This window comes from Podarcis melisellensis, assembly GCF_964234715.1.
Source record: "Podarcis melisellensis genome assembly, chromosome: 5".
Lineage (NCBI taxonomy): Eukaryota > Metazoa > Chordata > Lepidosauria > Squamata > Lacertidae > Podarcis > Podarcis melisellensis.
Window position 1 is genome coordinate 84,526,408 of NC_138537.1, and position 17,444 is coordinate 84,543,851.

The 17,444-nt window shown below is 40.5% G+C and overlaps 1 protein-coding gene and 1 long non-coding RNA gene across 9 annotated transcripts in view; one reads left to right on the plus strand and one right to left on the minus strand.

The window, feature by feature from the left end:
• The window catches only part of KAT6B (lysine acetyltransferase 6B), an 86,888-nt gene that overhangs the window by 8,927 nt on the left and 60,517 nt on the right, over positions 1 to 17,444 (minus strand). For all 8 annotated transcript variants that reach the window (XM_081913440.1, XM_081913438.1, XM_081913433.1 and 5 more), the window contains 3 exons: positions 4,937 to 5,168; positions 3,622 to 3,781; positions 1,434 to 1,739 (listed from right to left, as the gene is read on the minus strand). In XM_081913440.1, the coding sequence (XP_081769566.1) occupies positions 1,434 to 1,739; positions 3,622 to 3,781; positions 4,937 to 5,168 (698 nt within the window). The remainder of the gene's footprint in view (positions 1 to 1,433; positions 1,740 to 3,621; positions 3,782 to 4,936; positions 5,169 to 17,444) is intronic.
• LOC309371311 overlaps positions 11,899 to 17,444 on the plus strand; it is a 50,865-nt gene continuing 45,319 nt past the window's right edge. Inside the window, exon 1 of the long non-coding RNA XR_014169038.1 lies at positions 11,899 to 12,032. This is a non-coding gene — a long non-coding RNA (uncharacterized lncRNA). The remainder of the gene's footprint in view (positions 12,033 to 17,444) is intronic.

The following is a 17,444-nucleotide window of genomic DNA, read 5'->3' on the forward strand; positions in this document are numbered from 1 at the left end:
CAAACAAGTTTTGTGATGTATACTCACGGCAGTCCAGCCTACATGACAGTTCAAACGTCACTGGCTCTGTTCCAGCTAAGTCTTCTACATACATTCCTCTTCACCACATTTAAATCTCAATCTCTGTTATTCACTCAAAAACAGCTCTAATGTGCTTGGGAGCTGCTGTGAAATGCTAACATCTCCACCAAACACTTTACTGAATAAGAACAGCAATACCAGCATATACCACAGTGAAGAACAATGTGGACTAAGGCAACACCACCTACTGGTGCCAAAACAATACCAGTTGCTTCAATGCTTATTTATAATCTATTTAACTCTAGCTGCACATACAATTTAGATTACACGGAAATGTAACCTGAATATTCACAGTGAAGTTTCTCTAAATACTGTAAATATTGAAAGCCAACTAAAGCTATGCTAAAGACAGTTATTTTGCTATTTCAAAGTTTATAGTTTAGTGGATACTGAATTAATTTAGGATTATAAACTATTACTGTGTGAGAGCAAGAGACCAAAGGGTAGTTATATTTGTGTTAATGCCCAATGCAAAAGGTGTGACTATGCACGTCGATGTTTTAGCTAGCAAGAAAAAGAGGGAACATGGCCAAGACTAGAAGGTACTTCTTCAGACAGGGCTGAGACACATAAGAAGCATCCTAATGCTAATACCTAACCTTGTATTTTTGTGCTCCTGAATTCTACTATGCCGTAGAATAGCAAACTGAACCTTGAAAAAAACAAATATACGGTATTTGAATGGCAATAATTACAATTAACACTGCAGGCAACCAGCAGAGGGCAATATTTTTATACAGCTCTTGATTTTATTGGTAAAAGTCGAAGTGGAAATTATTAAGACAACATACAGGAAAGGCAGGCATGTAAGACAGATAGGGAAATGTAAATGCTTCCACCCCCAAAATTAGATCTGAAAGACCTCAGGTGGAGCTCAATGTTACACTATTATGATTGCTTAATTAGTGCAAGCACGTCTGCTTGTCAGATGGAACGATCTCCTCTCCTCCAGCCCTCGTAAGTGGATTTAGGGGGTGCTCAGGCTGCATGCAGGAGGGAAGCCCCATTGTGCTAACAGGACTCCTTGAACCGGCCCCTCTAGTAGAGAAAGGAATTTAGGGCTGATTTGGAGAAATTAATCAGCTCGGCTTCTGTGAAATGGGTATTCAGAATCAGATTACAGAATAAAAATGTTGGATCAAAAGAATGGTCAGACTACATTTCTGTTTTGTCCTCAACTCAAGCTGTTGGGTGTGCTTTGTCTTCTGTGAAATAGATTATTGCAAAGAGATTTAGTTACTTGTTTAAAACATATGCATCCCTATGAAGTCCATACCGTGCAAAGTCTTGTTAAGAGTTTTTGGACTGTCATTGTAACAGTGGAGTCTACCCCAATTTAAAAAACAACTGACCTTTCTCTTCACAGCAAGCATCTGAGGCTTTGCCAGCCTTGGAGGAGAATTTTGACGATGCTCATCCACATCCTCCTCTTCTTCCTCCTCCTCCTCTTCTTCCTCCTCCTCCTCTTCCTCCCCACTGCTTTCTTTTGGTAGATCAGTGGACTGCCCTCGCTCTGCTAATACTGTTATATTCTCTGGAGGTCGCAGATACTTGTTTTTAGATTGCACTTTTGCAGGCAATTGCCTATTAGCTCTCGTGGAGAACAGCTCTTGCTCTTCCTTTTCCCAGCAGCTTGCCTGTTCCATCAGTCGCTCAGCCTGAGGGGCAGAGAGGTTAAAATAATGGGTCACCAAAACAGTGCTTAGCTGTTATTCTTTTCGTTCAGCTTTTTAAAAAAAGTTACAATAAGTCAACCCTGATTAGTGCTGAAAGCTACCCAAGCAACAGCATCTAGGCCAATGCATCCTAGTGGTTTTTCTAAAACTGGATAATAAATCCCCAAAGACTGCATTTCATGGGATATTTAGCACTATTAATGAAGCAACAAATTGATTTTAGTTCTTCTAGCACTACATTACAAGCCCTCTGACATGGATCACGTTGAACAACTTCATAAACATAAAATAATTGATTGACACAATAAGCCTTTGAGCACTGTACCCAACTGGCTCCAGTCCATGAATGTAACAACACTTTAGAAGGGGGTAGGGGGCAGAATAAAAACTATTCCACATTGATCTTTCAGGTTTTTCAGGCTTTATACCCACATTCCAAATTCCAAGGTTTACAAAGTCTCTCTCTCAAGCATTTTCCCCCAAACAAATAGATAGTACTGGAGTCCACTAGCTTATACTATTTTACTTCTTGAAATGTGCTATTTTTATAGTTCAGCACCATTTGTGAAACAAGGAACAGAGTACTGAGTTTAATTTTGATTATTCCCCTTCCTTTGCTGCTCATATCATGTGTGTCAGAGCCATTCCCCTTCACACCAGATAATATAGTAATGAAAATTCAACACACTTTTCCTCTGTCCTATTGGCTATAATTCTGGGATATACCTTGGCCACTTCATGCCTTGACTACAGCACCCTCCCTCCTCCTGGCCCTTCCTTATCGCATTCCAAACAGCTCACCGTTATCCACAACTCTTCTGATAAATCTTTCGCCACTCTCTTATTATTCAGACTATTAAGACAAGCTTCCCATTCTTTCCCACACCCAGCACTAAATCCTCATCCTTCTCTTCCTGACCCTTAGTTTTCTCTCTTAAAACAAAACTGCCAATTCTTTGTCCTGCTCCTTCCTGCCTAGAACTCTTTCTTAGAAGATTCACAATGCTAATTCTACATGGTATCGTTCCTCTATCACTCTTTACTCAAGACCCATCTCAAAACTCCCTCCCTCCATGAGGTTTTTGGCTTAACCCTTAAGGCCTCCTTCCCAATTGAAATAAAGCCTCATAATGTGCAATGGCATTTGCTCGTATTCATCTCCACAGTTCATTTCCACTGTCTCTGCCTCACTTCCTCACCGTTGTCTAAATTTAGATCTTAAGCTCCTTGGAGTAAAAACTTGTCATTTCCTTATGCTACTATGTAGCACTATCTAGATCAATGGAGCTATATACCGTATTTTTCGTCCCATAGGGCGCACCGGCCCATAGGACGCACATAGTTTTTTTGGGGTGAAATAAAGGGGGGGAAATTTTCCTTTATTTCCCCCCCAAAAAACAGGTTGGGGAATCCAAACCAGGTCGGGGAACAGTGGGATGGCGGCGCTCCACCTCCCCGCTGTCCCCCAAGCTTGTGGGCTGCAGGCTGCTGCCCGCAAGCCTTGCGAGCCCGGCAGGAGTTCCCATCGGGCTCCCAAGGCTTGTGGATAGTTTCCTGAAGCCTGAAGAGCGAGAGGGGTCGGTGTGCACCGACCCCTCTCGCTCTCCAGGCTTCAGCGAAAGCTTTCATTCACCCCATAGGACGCACACACATTTCCCCTTCATTTCTGGAGGGGAAAAAGTGTGTTCTATAGGGCGAAAAATACGGTAAATAAACCCAAGAGCATGCTGTGCCATTGCCCAGCTTGCCGTATGACCAGCTACGACATCTCCTATCACTTAATATGCTACACTAGTTGTCTTAGACATATCCACTTAAACGTTTAGGATGTACATTAGAAGACTTAGTGTGTGTCCCCTATTACCTCTTTTTCAGCTTCTCTCTCTTCCTCTGAAACTGCTGCATTAGGAACCAAAAGAGGAGTCCACCTCAAGCTTTCTGGATCTACTTCATTCATGCGCGGGTTGGTTTTCAGTTTCTCCATGTGGTTTGAAATCAGTTTCTCCCTTCTAATTACTATAAATCTACAATTGAAACACATCAGATATTCAGAAATATAAAAATGTACACAAAGCAGATGGAAGCATATGTTTAGTTGTTAACAAGTTTCGATTTGGGAGCTTGCTTATTAATTAAATGCACATCCACCTTTCCATGAGAGTGTGCTCAAGGCAGCTTATGGAAAAGAAGCCATTTATGCCAGTCTATTACTCCCATTAATATAACAGCCTGATGTCCACAGACAATTAAGATAGCCACAGAATCAAGCATCATAGCATAACTATGCTAGGAAGACAGAATAGGTCAAAACAGGTTACAACAGGTTACTTAGTACAAACAAGCATGAGGTTTGATGAAACACCAATAGAAAAATGAGAAGATGGGGGGTGGGAGGATAGATGAATTGGCAAGATCAGTTCATTCTTTATATATCCACACTGAAAATGGTGGGAAGGAGAAGGAAGGAAGGAAGGAAGGAAGGAAGGAAGGAAGGAAGGAAGGAAGGACAGATAGTTGAACTTTCCAGTAAATCTTGTTTCTTTATCTAGAAAACAAGTCTCTCCTTGGGAATGAGGGGCATGTGTGTGCGTGCTGGGAGACAGGGAAACAACTCGTGGATGTCCTACTTTGTTCTGGATTGAAAGATTCTGCATACCTCTTCTCTCAAAGGTGGTTTCCAATGAAGGTCTACTTTGTAATACCTGCTCCATGTAAGGAGGCATGTCCAGATTGGTGCCTGACATATATACAGCTGGGAGGTAAAGACTCTTTCCCAGAAGACGGTGGCAAGCGCTATCCTCTCACTACGTGGGATTGTTATAGGGCACAGATTCCCAAGAAAGAACAGGCTGTGGAAATATATTCCTGCAGTCACCTGACTGCACTGACACTTTTTCGTTTTTGAAAGTCACAATGGCTGAAAGAAACACTATGCTTATGAACAGGCTTTATCTTACTGATGCTGTACTCTCTGTCTATGCAGTTCCAATGAAGGAGCCTCTCTGAATCCAGAATGCCCTCCACAGGCACAATTGTGACTGTAAACCCTCATCATAGGGGCTTCTCATATGCAAAAGGGAGATCAAAAGCTAGCAAAATGTATAATACGGAAGAAGGCAACATGGTTGGCAAATGCAATTCAGAAGGTAGCTATTCAAGCAACAATAATGTTTACTGACTTTTCTTCTTTTCTGTCTATCATGCTGTGGTGCTGCAGGGTGGTGGCAATGTCATGGGGACACATTCCCGTTGCTCGGCTCATGCCCTTGATGCTGATCTGTTTCTCATGATGGCAATAGAGATACTCCAAGACGACACTTTTCCAATAGGCTAAGTAGGAGACACGGCCTAGATCAGAGAGTGGCTTTTCAGGAGATCCTGCTTGTCCCTCTCTTCTAGAAAGTAAGTAACCTAGCAGAAGAGGTGGAGGCAAACATCACAAATATGTCACCAATGCAATCAGCCACAAGTGTTTAGAACCCATCCTTTAAAAAAATAGTCATTCAAAGCAACAGTAAAATGAGTATTCCACAGCAAACACCAACATAAAATACCATTGGAGAATATTTTTCTCAAGTTTCTCATACCAAAGTACAGTGGAACCTCGGTTTTCGAACGTAATCCATTCCGCAAGACTGTTTGGCTTCCAAAACATTTGAAAACTGAGGATCAATGGCTGGCTGCAAAGTCAATGGGGGGGGGGGAGGAATGAAAAACGCACCTCGAAAGGTGTTCGATTTCCAAGGCACATTCAAAAACGTAAGCAATTACTTCCAGGTTTTGACATTCGGGTTCCGAATTGTTCAGCTTCTGAGATGCTTGAAAGCCGAGGTTCCACTGTACTGACGAGCGAACTCTTCTTGGCTTGCCTCAAAACTCATTTTTCCCTCAAGCTTTTTTTAAAAAAGCTTATTTAAGAAATGGATGAAGCTCACACATACCCCTTCCTCTGCTACTCCCCATACATGTTCTCAAGCAAAACAGAAGAACACAACCCCTTCACTTTGAGAAAAGGAGTGTAACTGGTCACTGGGACAACTCGCTGAAGATTACACACTGGTCTATTTCTAAACGAACGCTATTGCTTTCAAGCATGCTCAGAAATATTGTTTCCTGCCAGGGAGAATGGGATTTGGTCAGTGGCAGTAAGCTTCTGAATACCAGTTGATGGAATCTGCAGGAAGGGTGAATTCTCTTGTACTCAGCTTCTGCTTGTAAGTTTCCCACAGGTATCTGGTTGGTCACTGTGAAAACAGGGCTGTGGACTAGATGGGTCATTTGTCTAATCCAGTAGGATCATCTTAAATTCTCTTCCTTCCAAATTGAATTGGGAAAGCAGAGGAAACTGCAAATCCCACGCTCCCTTCCAAAACATGCCTAGGAAGCCCACATCACCAACAGGCACTCATCTCTCTTTTCAGAGCTAAGTTTTTCCTTGGAAAGTAACAGTTGAACTGGTAGAGAAGGCTGGCTTAGCAGTAGAGTGGAACCTCACTTCAAGCCAGATTAAAATTCAATGGGACCTGGACCAAGATAAAAACGGGATGAGACTTTCTGAATTGGAGGAATTTGTATTTTGAACTCTCCCAACTGGAAATTAGCATCATCATTACACAAAATAGACACATAGGAGGATGTGCTGAACATTCACATCTGAATTTTTATTTTTGACCAGACGGAAAAATAATTTTAGGGAGGGAATTCAACACACACAAAAAAACCTTTTTGGTTTACTTCACATGAACCCTGAAGCTTGCAAGCAGGGCGTCAACAGGGAATCCAAGATAATCCTATTGATCTCTCTGTCCTACATGCTCTTTCTAATGAAATGTAACAAGCAACTCAGAGGTATTAAAATGTATCCATAGCTACAACTATAAAAAACCTGTTTGTTTGTTTACAAAAACATACCTTTACCATCATTTAGTTTCTAAAATCCAAATAAATGATTTATCAAAACAAGGAAGCAGTAATCACAAGTATTTCTCTGAATGTTAATGTCAATATACCTGTTAAAATCTTCAGAATATGAAGAAGCTTAAGGATAAAAACAGAGCAAAGATAATGACATACACACAACACTAACAGTATATTTCTCAAATGAACTCTGCTATTAGCACTAACACCAGGCAAGTGTTTTTTTTCTATGCAACCATGTTGGAGTATCCAATGAAAGAGCTAATAAATAATTACAGCTTCCTAGTATTTTAAAGTCTTCATCATGGTGTAGATTAAATCTCTGTACAATTTAGGCATCAAGGTTCTCTTCCTTGTCAACTTCTAATATTGTCACTTGACTTTTTGAACTAGGAACTCTTTCTGTAGGCACAACGAACATATGTATATACGCAAGGTAAAGCTCAGTTTGTGAACCCATATAGACAGACCCCTTCTCCTGACAAACAGATTTTATTTCAATTTATCAAACAAATCTGATGTTTGAACATGAGTTTGACATCTCTCAGAATGCTGGCTTGTAACACTCAACATTTACATAGCACTTCACATGAATGATTGTGCTGTAATTCTTATAAGCCTGTAAGATAAATCAGCATTATTTCCCCCATATTACAGATGTTGGAATGAGGCAGAGATAGTGGGTTGACTAGGGCAACCAAATGAGACTCAAATAAAAGATTCCCAAATCAGAGATTCCCTCCATCACTTTAGCCACCAAGCTACACTAACTTTCAGCAACATGAAAATATCTACTACTGGAGATACAGCATCATACAGACAACTGATGTGTTCTATATATTTATGGGCTCAAGTGCCTGACTTCTATACAACAAAAATTCAAAGAGCTAATACTTTCAAGACCTATTATAGTTTTCTAACATGAGCAACAGCTTGCTAACAGGAGCGTTTATTAAAAATGACACACCGAATGGCAAACTGTTCAAGCTGTTTTCTGGGGAGTCCTGGGGTTCCTTGGAACTTTTGGGGTTCTTCAAAGAAACATTATTTTCAGTAAGAAAGCAAGATATGCCCCCTGCTCCCAATCTTCCCTTCTAGTGCACAGCTCCAGGAAAGCTGGGAGAGTTTGAGGGCACACCCAATTCAGATGAGCCAAACGGTGAGGCCCAAGAGGCTTGGTCAGCGCCCTATAATAATAATAATTTATTATTTGTACCCCGCCCATCTGGCTGGGTTTCCCCAGCCACTCTGGGCGGCTTCCACAGAGACAAAAAATACACTAAAATATCACACATTAAAAACTTCCCTGAACAGGGCTGGCTTAAGATGTCTTCTGAATGTCAGGTAGTTGTTTATCGCTTTAACATCTCTCGGAATCCTCTGCAATGTACAAGGGGTGTGTTGCAGAAAAGCCAATGTAGAAATTGTTCCCTGAAGGTGTAAAGTTTGAACTTTACTGCTTAAAGGATATATAACCTGCTTCAAAACTCTGAAATTCTGTAGACTATAAACTGCTACCCAAATTTGCACTCTGGCCTGTAGGATTGTTTTGAACAAAATTCACCACCTTCCTACTTTGGGGCTTGGAGAATTACTATGGACCTATAAAGGAAGGTAGGAGTAGTCTTTCTGAAGCTCACAGTGCAACAAAGTACCACAACACTTTGTGACTTTCTGCTCTTACAGAGGAAGGCAGCTTCTTCTCTGGCACTTGCGACTTCACAAATGTCAACCTAAGTACGCGGAAAGCAACAACACATTAACTACAAGGCTCAATTTACTTACAGCATACATTAGTTAATTGGTTGTGTGATTTAAGGTACATCCATTAAGTTAAACTTACCAAAAAGATTCCAAATAATTGATCTAAGTTGCAGGTAAATAAAAAACATTGATCTTGGATGCTCGTGTATTTATCCTGAAGTATCTGAAATAAGTACAACATGTCCCTGTTAAATAGATCACTCCAATGCTGCAATATCCATCTTGTCTAAGCAGTGGATATCCTTAATCCTATAGGATTCCTTGAGAATCTATAGCCTAATTGGAGAATAGCCAAGCCGGCTGTGTTTTAATGAGCACAGTATTATGTCTGCAGCAGACAACTGTTAGATACCAATTGCTTGTTACAAGACAAAATGAAGCTGGTGCCTTCTCTTCAAAGGAATATATGGCATTAGACCAAGACTGCCAGGTCTATGTATTTTTAAAGTCTGTAATCAAGCTGTTAGCCAGAGGAACAAACATTTAGCAATCTAGCCCGATCACCTATCTTAATTAGAAAGCTCAATCCAGATCGCCATGGAATTCCTAGTTTTGTCATACTAATCTAGCATATGTAAAGGAATTTAATCAAACCAATAGATCAATTAAGCTCTGTACTATCAAAGCTGACAGACCGGGGTGGAGAAGGGAGCTGTGGATCTCAATTTCAGCCCTCCGGGATCTCAGACAAAGGCTTCAACCTGTTCTGTCATCCAGAATGTTTCAATAGTGCAAGAATAAGATCTAGGGCTTCCATGCTCACAAAGCATGCAGTGAACTCCATACCCTCCCATATACTGCATTTCATTTCATTCATCATGTGGATTAGTCAATTAGAAAAGCAGCACTATGGCTAGAATGGAACAAAATTGAAGAAAACTCATTAATGCAACTATTGTGGACAGCTCAATTTACTATCATTAACTTTTTAATCTGCGATAAAATCCTTCTACCTAAGCAGATAAACAATGCAGACTTTCTGCAAAATACTAACTTCAAAATGATATATGACATCCAGTTTATTACACTTCAAAACTAGCTAGATATACCCTGCTCTGGCCCATTTCTATTCCCAGGGCTAAAACTATCAAAATATTTGCATACAGCTGTTAAAATTCCCCACATTTCACACAAAAAACCCTGTATGGAAAAATCAAGTCTCTGGGGGAAATTGCCTAACAGCCCCCATCAGCAGAAGCCCTGGACACAGACATCTGTTTGCACAATGGATCATCTACCCCCCCCCCAAAAAAAAATTTGGTTCAGGGGGGGGAGCTAGGAGAACCCCTCAGAATAACACAGGGATGGGAAAGGGAGGGGGAATCATCCTCTCTGGCAAGCTGCAATGTTTGTGGGCCATTAGCACCCATTCAATGGGAAAAGCCTCCCTTTATCCAGCATCTGACACATAAACACAACATAACTCTTGATTTCAGTAAGAAACTATTTCCCAGGATCAACCACTAAGATCCTCATTTCTGTTTCCTGTCTTGGAGTAGGGCCAGGAAAGCGGTAGAAGCACAGATAGGCATGTAGGGAAAATGGCTGCATATTTTTAACCGTAAAACACAAAAATAGTAGGCCGGTCATTACCTTAAGATTTATAATTGGTGGCAGACAACAGCAATTCCAAAAGCATGGCTTCTTTCTTCTCACGTGACAGCCCAACCAGAATAGATAGAAACCTTTGTTGGTTCTGTAACTGCCGACTATCCGGATGAACCAATTAGCCATGTATCTTTAAGAATGACATTCACAGCCCAGTTGGTTCATCAAGGCAATTGTACACTATTCACAAATATCAGCCACCCATGACTGGAAAGTGATTGGCTGCCCTAATGAAACAACTGGATTCAATGTTGTCTTTAAAAAGCAACAAGTTCTTTAAGACCTACATGACAAGGGGTGCCACTGGATCTAAATGTGTTTTGACAACTGCAAAGTTTTATATAAAAACTGAAAAAGTTCTTTAGAAGGGGTGTATATGAATGTTCAGTGTTCATATTGGCTTTTGCAGTACTTTACAAGAAATTGAGACGCCTATTCATCAAGCGTAAGAAAGTATGTCTCCTATTATATTAGGACAATATTTATGATATACATTTTGTAATAAAACAACACATACAACACTCAAGTACAGATCCATGGAAGTGATTTTATTTCTGTGATTAATGAGCTAAGCCATAGTCTGAACATGGACAAATGAGTTGTAAGCCTTGGTTACAGCTCGTGTTTTGTCTGGAAAGAGCTAAAGGGGATCAAACAAATAGAGTAGTGTATTGATTCTGAATGAAACTTGCATGTTCTTGAGCTTTATTTATATCTATAAACTGCCAACTCCTAAGAAAAGTATTGTGGTGGAGTTACCAAGGACAATAAAATCATAAAATACAGCACCAAATGACAAACAATGAACTGAATCAATTCTCTAAAAATGCTTGATGAAAGCAAAAATGTTTTTAACAGATGACAAAAGATCAGAATTGCTAGTGCTCATCTAATCTCAATAGGAAGAAGCGGTCCAAAATACTGCTGAAAGACTTGACTCAAGCACAAGATAAACGAACATGTGGCTCCCACAGGATGGTCAAGAGGGCTTCTTTAGATGCCCACAGTGGTCTGGTATAAGGGGCAAGATAGTCGCTGAGTGAGTCCTGAAAGACCTCCTGTGGCGTTCGTACAGAGCTCCAGTTGTCTCACGGACTACTGACCTGTCCACCACTAATCCGCTGCCACCAACCAGGTCTTCCCAGGTAAATCACTTAGTCTCAGTTAGGTTCTTAAGTTAACAAAGAAGAGTGTAGTTTATTGCAAACACAAATAAACTTGAACTGCATTCAAAATGTTGTTACTCTTTACCTTCTAAGTCTTATTTTATTCTGTCCCTACCTCTTCTACCTAACCTTGAAGGGACAGGTTACACAAACCTGCAGGGCCCCAAACTTCCCAAATTCTTTCTTTGAAGACCCATTAGCTAAAAATGCATTAGCTTGAGCTGTATGACACAAACCTGCTGAATAAACAAAGCCTTCTCCTTTATCAGTCCATGAAGGCGTAATAAATGGCCCTGTCAGTCCCGAGTAGAGATGGGATGGCGCATCCAACTTATGTTACCAGTTGTAACTATCCTGACCGCGCTGACGCACAGACCCCAGGAATGGCACCAGGAGTGCCAAGAGTACAGAAACAGTTTCTACTCGTGCATGCTCAAGGATGCAAACTTACATGCACTAACTCATGAGGCTGGGTTCCTGGGGGAGAGGGGACTTGAAGGGAATATAGGTTGTATGTTTCTGCTCTTTAGCGTGCTTGCTGTGAACTGATCACACAGTGCCTTTCTGCTGCTCTGGAAAGCAGAAATAAAAAACTCTTCTCTGAACCAACCTCAGTGTCTGTTTGGCTCCTCCCGGGAGCAATGCAGACCCAACCAATGGGAAAGGTCTGAAAGGCTACACCCTCATACAAGAACCAACTGCACTAACTGTCTCTCTAGTTCCATCGGTCTGCCAACTGCTTTCCCAACTGCCTTTCCCAACCAACCAACCAACTAAAACCAACCTACTCAAACCTCAGGCTAAGCCCTTTTATGAGCAGGTAGGCTCCGCCTCTGGCTTTTCTGTTGGTCTACATGTTAACCCTTTCTCTCCCCCTGTACAGACATTTTCAAACGAATGGGCAAACGCCACACCGCCTTTGCAGGCCTTTCCCAATCCAGCCTGGGATAGTGGGCCCTTGACTGACTCCAGCAACAAACACTGAGGCAGCTCAACAGAATCTTGGGTTGGGGCATAGTTTGGGTTTTGTCGCTGTATTTTTTTTTTTAATGGTATCTTTATTTTTAGATCTTGCTATGATTTGGCTGTGTACTATTTATGGGTTTGATTTATTATTTGTGACAATTTTTGTTTTATCTGTAACTATGTACAGTGGTACCTCGCAAGGCGAAATTAATTCGTTCTGCGAGTTTTTTCGTCTTGCAAATTTTTCGTCTTGTGAAGCACCGATTCCCATAGGAATGAAAAAGGAAAACAAAAGGAAACAAACTTGCAAGACGTTTTCGTCTTGCGAAGCAAGCCCACAGGGAAATTCTTCTTGTGAAGCAACTCAAAAAACGAAAAACTTTTTCGTCTTGCGAGTTTTTCGTCTTACGAGGCATTCGTCTTGCGAGGTACCACTGTAATTTTGTCCATGTTGTAAGCTGTCTTGAGCCTGGTTTTAACTATGGGGAGGCGGTATACAAATAAAATGATGTATGTGGAGGCAGCCTGTTCTTCATACACTATTCATGCATTTCATACACAGGGCTTCATACACTAAGAGCAATTTATCTTGAACTTAGCTCAGTAATATACGGGCAGCCAGTGCAGAGCTTTCAGAACCAATGTGTGATGGCTTGTGAACGCTCTCCGCAAGAAATGCCTCTGCTCACTCAGAGATACATGTATACAGTCTTTATTTTACATATGTACAAGCAGTACGTTACAATCATGCATCCGAATCCTCCGGCTCAGATTCTTGGAGTGCCTTATGCCCGCCCCTTCTCCAACAGAAAAGACGTGGAATTTTCATGTGATGTCTCTGTCCCCTCCTCTTTAACACTCTCCTTTCCTTGGCAGACGGAACAGGCATTGTTTCACTGTCTGTGCCAGAACTTCCTGTGCGGTGTTGAGGCTCTGGTCCAACATCTGTGAGCCACCCCTCCTCCTGGCTTTCCCTTCTTTCCTCCACCGCCACTTCCTGCCCCCTTCCTCTGTCTGTCTCTCCTTCTCTCCTTCATTCTCCATCAATACCATGACACAGTGTAATATGCTTTCCCCCCCCCAATATTTTTTATTAATTTTCCAAATTTATAACAAATATAACATACTAAAAAGAAAAAAGAGAAGAGGATTAAAAAATCCTTCTAAGATCCAATTTAGTTTTCATTGTTAACTGACTTCCTCAAATCCCACCTAACTGAATTTCATTGTATCCCCTTGTAACAGTTTTCCAATATTTTCTTTCTAAGAAAATTAACTCCTTCCAATTACTATCTTTACTTCTTTTCATACTTTTTAGGTCCATAATGTTTTACAGTTTAATCATACTCTATTCCTAACCCTAATTGGTACTTTCAAGTAGCTTCTACTTGTCTTATATTACAATATTTAGCTAAATATCTTTAAATTTCTTCCATTGTTCTTGGTGTTCCTCTTCTTTCTGATCGCGGATTCTCCCAGTCAGGTCTGCCAGCTCCAAAAAGTCCAACACCTTCATCTGCCATTCTTCTATTGTTGGTATTTCTTGCGTTTTCCAATTTTTGGCTAATAAAATTCTTGCTGCAGTTGTGGCATAGAAAAACAATCTAACATCCTTTTTGGGCAATTCCAGTCCTATTACTCCAAGTAGAAAGGCTTCTGGTTTTTTTAATAAATGTATATTTCGACATTTTTTTCAATTCATCATAAAGTCTTTCACCTTAGGACATGTCCACCACATATGATAAAGGGTACCTTCTTTTTCTGTACATTTCCAACATAAACTATCACTCGTATGATAAATCTTTGCTAATTTTACTGGGGTTAAGTACCATCTGTACATCATTTTCATAATATTTTCCTTTAATACAGTGTAGGCAGTAAACTTAACCCCTTTCTTCCACAACCTTTCCCAATCTTCCATCATTATATTGTGTCCAAAATCTCTTGCCCAATCTATCACCACAGATTTCACTTGTTCATCCTTTGTATGCCAATCCAACAATAAGTTATACATCTTAGATAGATTTTTAACATTGGTATCTAGCAACTCCGTTTCCAATTTGGTTTTTTCCATTGCAAAACCATTTTTCTTATCAAGCTTATATCATTGATCTGATAATATTGTAGTCAATCCAATTTATCTTTAACATGATCAAATGATCTTAATTTAAATCCTTCATTATCCTCCAACAATAAATCAGAATATCTCAGCCATTTACTCTCCATACTTAACATTTTCTGGGCCTTTGCTTCTATTGGTGAAAGCCATCTGGGTGTTTTTCTTTCTAGGAGATCTTTATATCTTATCCAAACATTATATACTGATTTTCTAATTACATGGTTTTTGAAACATTTATGGGCCTTTATCTTATCATACCATAAATATGCATGCCAACCAAATACATTATCAAATCCCTCTAAATCTAAGACATCAACATTGTCTAGTTGAATCCACTCCTTAATCCAACAAAAAGCTGCTGCTTCAAAGTATATCTTCAGGTCTGGCAGGGAAAATCCCCCTCTTTCTTTTGAATCTGTAAGTAATTTATATTTAATTCTGGATTTTTTTCCCCTGCCAGATAAATTTTAACAATGCTTTCTGCCATTCTTTAAAACATTTAACATTATCAATAACTGGTAAGACTTGAAATAAAAACATCTTTGGCATTACATTCACCTTAACCACCGATATTCGGCCCATTAATGACAATTTTAAATTTGACCAAATCTCCAGATCTCTCTTAATTTATTTCCATAATTTCTCATAATTATCTCTATATAAAATTTTCACCGATAAATTAACCCCCAAGTACTTCACTTTTTTTTACAAAAACTAGGCCAGTCTTTTCTTGAAGGATATTTCTCTCCTCAATATCTATTCCCCCCCCCCCATTACTTTGGTTTTGCTCTTGTTTAACTTAAATCCTGCTACTTGCCCGAACTCTTGCTTTTACTGCACTGGAGTCTGGATCTTGTAATGTTAGCACTAAATTGTCCACAAAGGCTTTTAACTTATATTGTTTAGATCCTACTGTTATACATTTAACTTCTTCCTCCTTCTTTAGCATACTTAGTAAAACCTCCAGCACCGTTATAAAAAGCAGAGGGGGAAGTGGGCATCCTTGCCTGGTTCCTTTTTCAATTCTAATTTCTTCTGAAACCACATTATTAACTATAATTTTTGCTTTTTATTCAAAATTGTTTAGTTGTGTCCAACTCTTCGTGACCCCATGGACCAGAGCACGCCAGGCACTCCTGTCCTCCACTGCCTCTCGCAGCCCAGTCAGACTCATGTTTGTAGCTTCGAGAACACTGTCCAACCATCTTGTCCTCTGTCGTCCCCTTCTCCTTATTCAAAATAGATTGCATTAATACCATTTATAAAGTCTTGTCCAACCCCAATACTTTCTAAATTCTTTTTCATGAAACTCCAGGACACATTATCGAAGGCCTTCTCTGCATCAATGAACATTAACATCGCTTTACAGTTTTTGTTAACTTCCAATCCTTCCAGTACATCAATTATATTCCTAATATTATCTTTCATATGCCTTCCAGGCAGGAATCCTGCCTGGTCCTTATGGATGTAATCTGTTAATACCTTCTTCAACCTGTTGGCCAAAATATTAGCAAAAATTTTGTAATCCGCATTAAGTAATGAGATTGGTCTATAGTTTTTTTACACTTGATCTATCTTGATCTTGTTTTGGTATCAGAGTTATGAAAGCTTCCTTCCAGGTTTCAGGCAGCACCAGTATATGCTGATGTGGAGTTGTTCAAGTCAAAGGTTGGGTTGCAGCATTTACCACTTTCATCAAGGACAGCTCTATGTAGAGTTCATTGCGTTAGTTCATTCTAAAGGTTAACAAGGCCTGCACCACTGGGGCAAGCTATTCTTGTACAGGAACTGCTGTAGCTGGTGTACCAGCCCAAACTTGGAGAAAACACTCCTGGCCACTGTGGTCAATCTAGGAGTACTCCCAAGCTACATACCTGCTCCTTCAGGGAAAGTGCAACCCCATCAAGGACAGACAACTGGCCTATTTCCTGAACTTGGGAAGAACCGCTCATCCACAGGGCTTCCATCTTGCCTGGATTCAGCTTCAGTTTAATGGCCCTCATCCAGCCCATCACTGACTCCAGACACTGATCCAGGAGCGCCCGGCCTCACCTGATTCGGGTGTTAGAGAAATAGAGCTGAGTCATCGGCATACTTGCTCCAAATCTCCTAATGACGGCTCCCAAGTAGATGTTAAAAAGCATCACAGAAGATAGCACTCTTATGTGCTTCCATAGTGAAAATGCCAGGTGAGCAACGCCGGTCACCCAATGCCACTCTCTGTAAACAGGCCTGTAGACAGGAATGCAGCCACTGAAGTACTGTGTCCATACCACAAAGCTGGTCCAGGAAGATACCATGGCTGATGGAATCAAAAACTGCTGAGAGATTAAGTAAGAGTAACAAGGTCATACACCCCCTTGTCCCTCCCCTGATAAAAGGTAATCCAAGACTGATTTGTTTCTGAAACTAGACCTGTAAGCAGCCTGAAATGGATCAAGACAGTGATCTGACTAGTCACAGGTGGGAGTTCTGATCCGGCAAATCACTCCACATGTTCCCATCTGTTCTGATACAGAGCATGCCCCATCACTAAGACAGACCTGAAGCAATTATGACCTAAGCACAAAACTGATGACACTGGTTGGAGACACTCAGACTCTCAAATCGAGTTGGAGACTCTATTGTTACAGGTGGAATCCTACTGTATCAACTTCACCAGTGACTATATTTGACAAACTAGAGGCTGTATCTAAATTTGAAACGTGTGAGCAATGTTTGCCCCCTGTACAAATATGCAGTTAAATACCAATCGCTCAACAGGATATCTGTATCCCTCTTTCATTAGTGCTTCTGCTGTTGGAACGTTAAAAAATTAGTGATAAAGTGGGTGCTGGGAAGGTGGGGAAGGGTTTTTAGCAGCCAGCTGTATTCCATTAGGTAACAAATGCAGAACAAACTTTTGAAAAACTAGAGTATGTTGTAATTAGTAAAGTGCTTCCCATCATCCTTCAAAAGATTTTAGCCTCTCATTAACGTATTTGATCGCAAAGTGTTCAAGGTGCTGCATCACACACTTTTACCATTCTGAAGAGATGCATTGGTATGAAATACTTTATTTCAATAGTGTCTGCACTCTAACCTGGGGTATTCCACTTCTGTGCATTGGTATGTCCACTCTAATTCTGGATTGTGCTAGTTAATTTT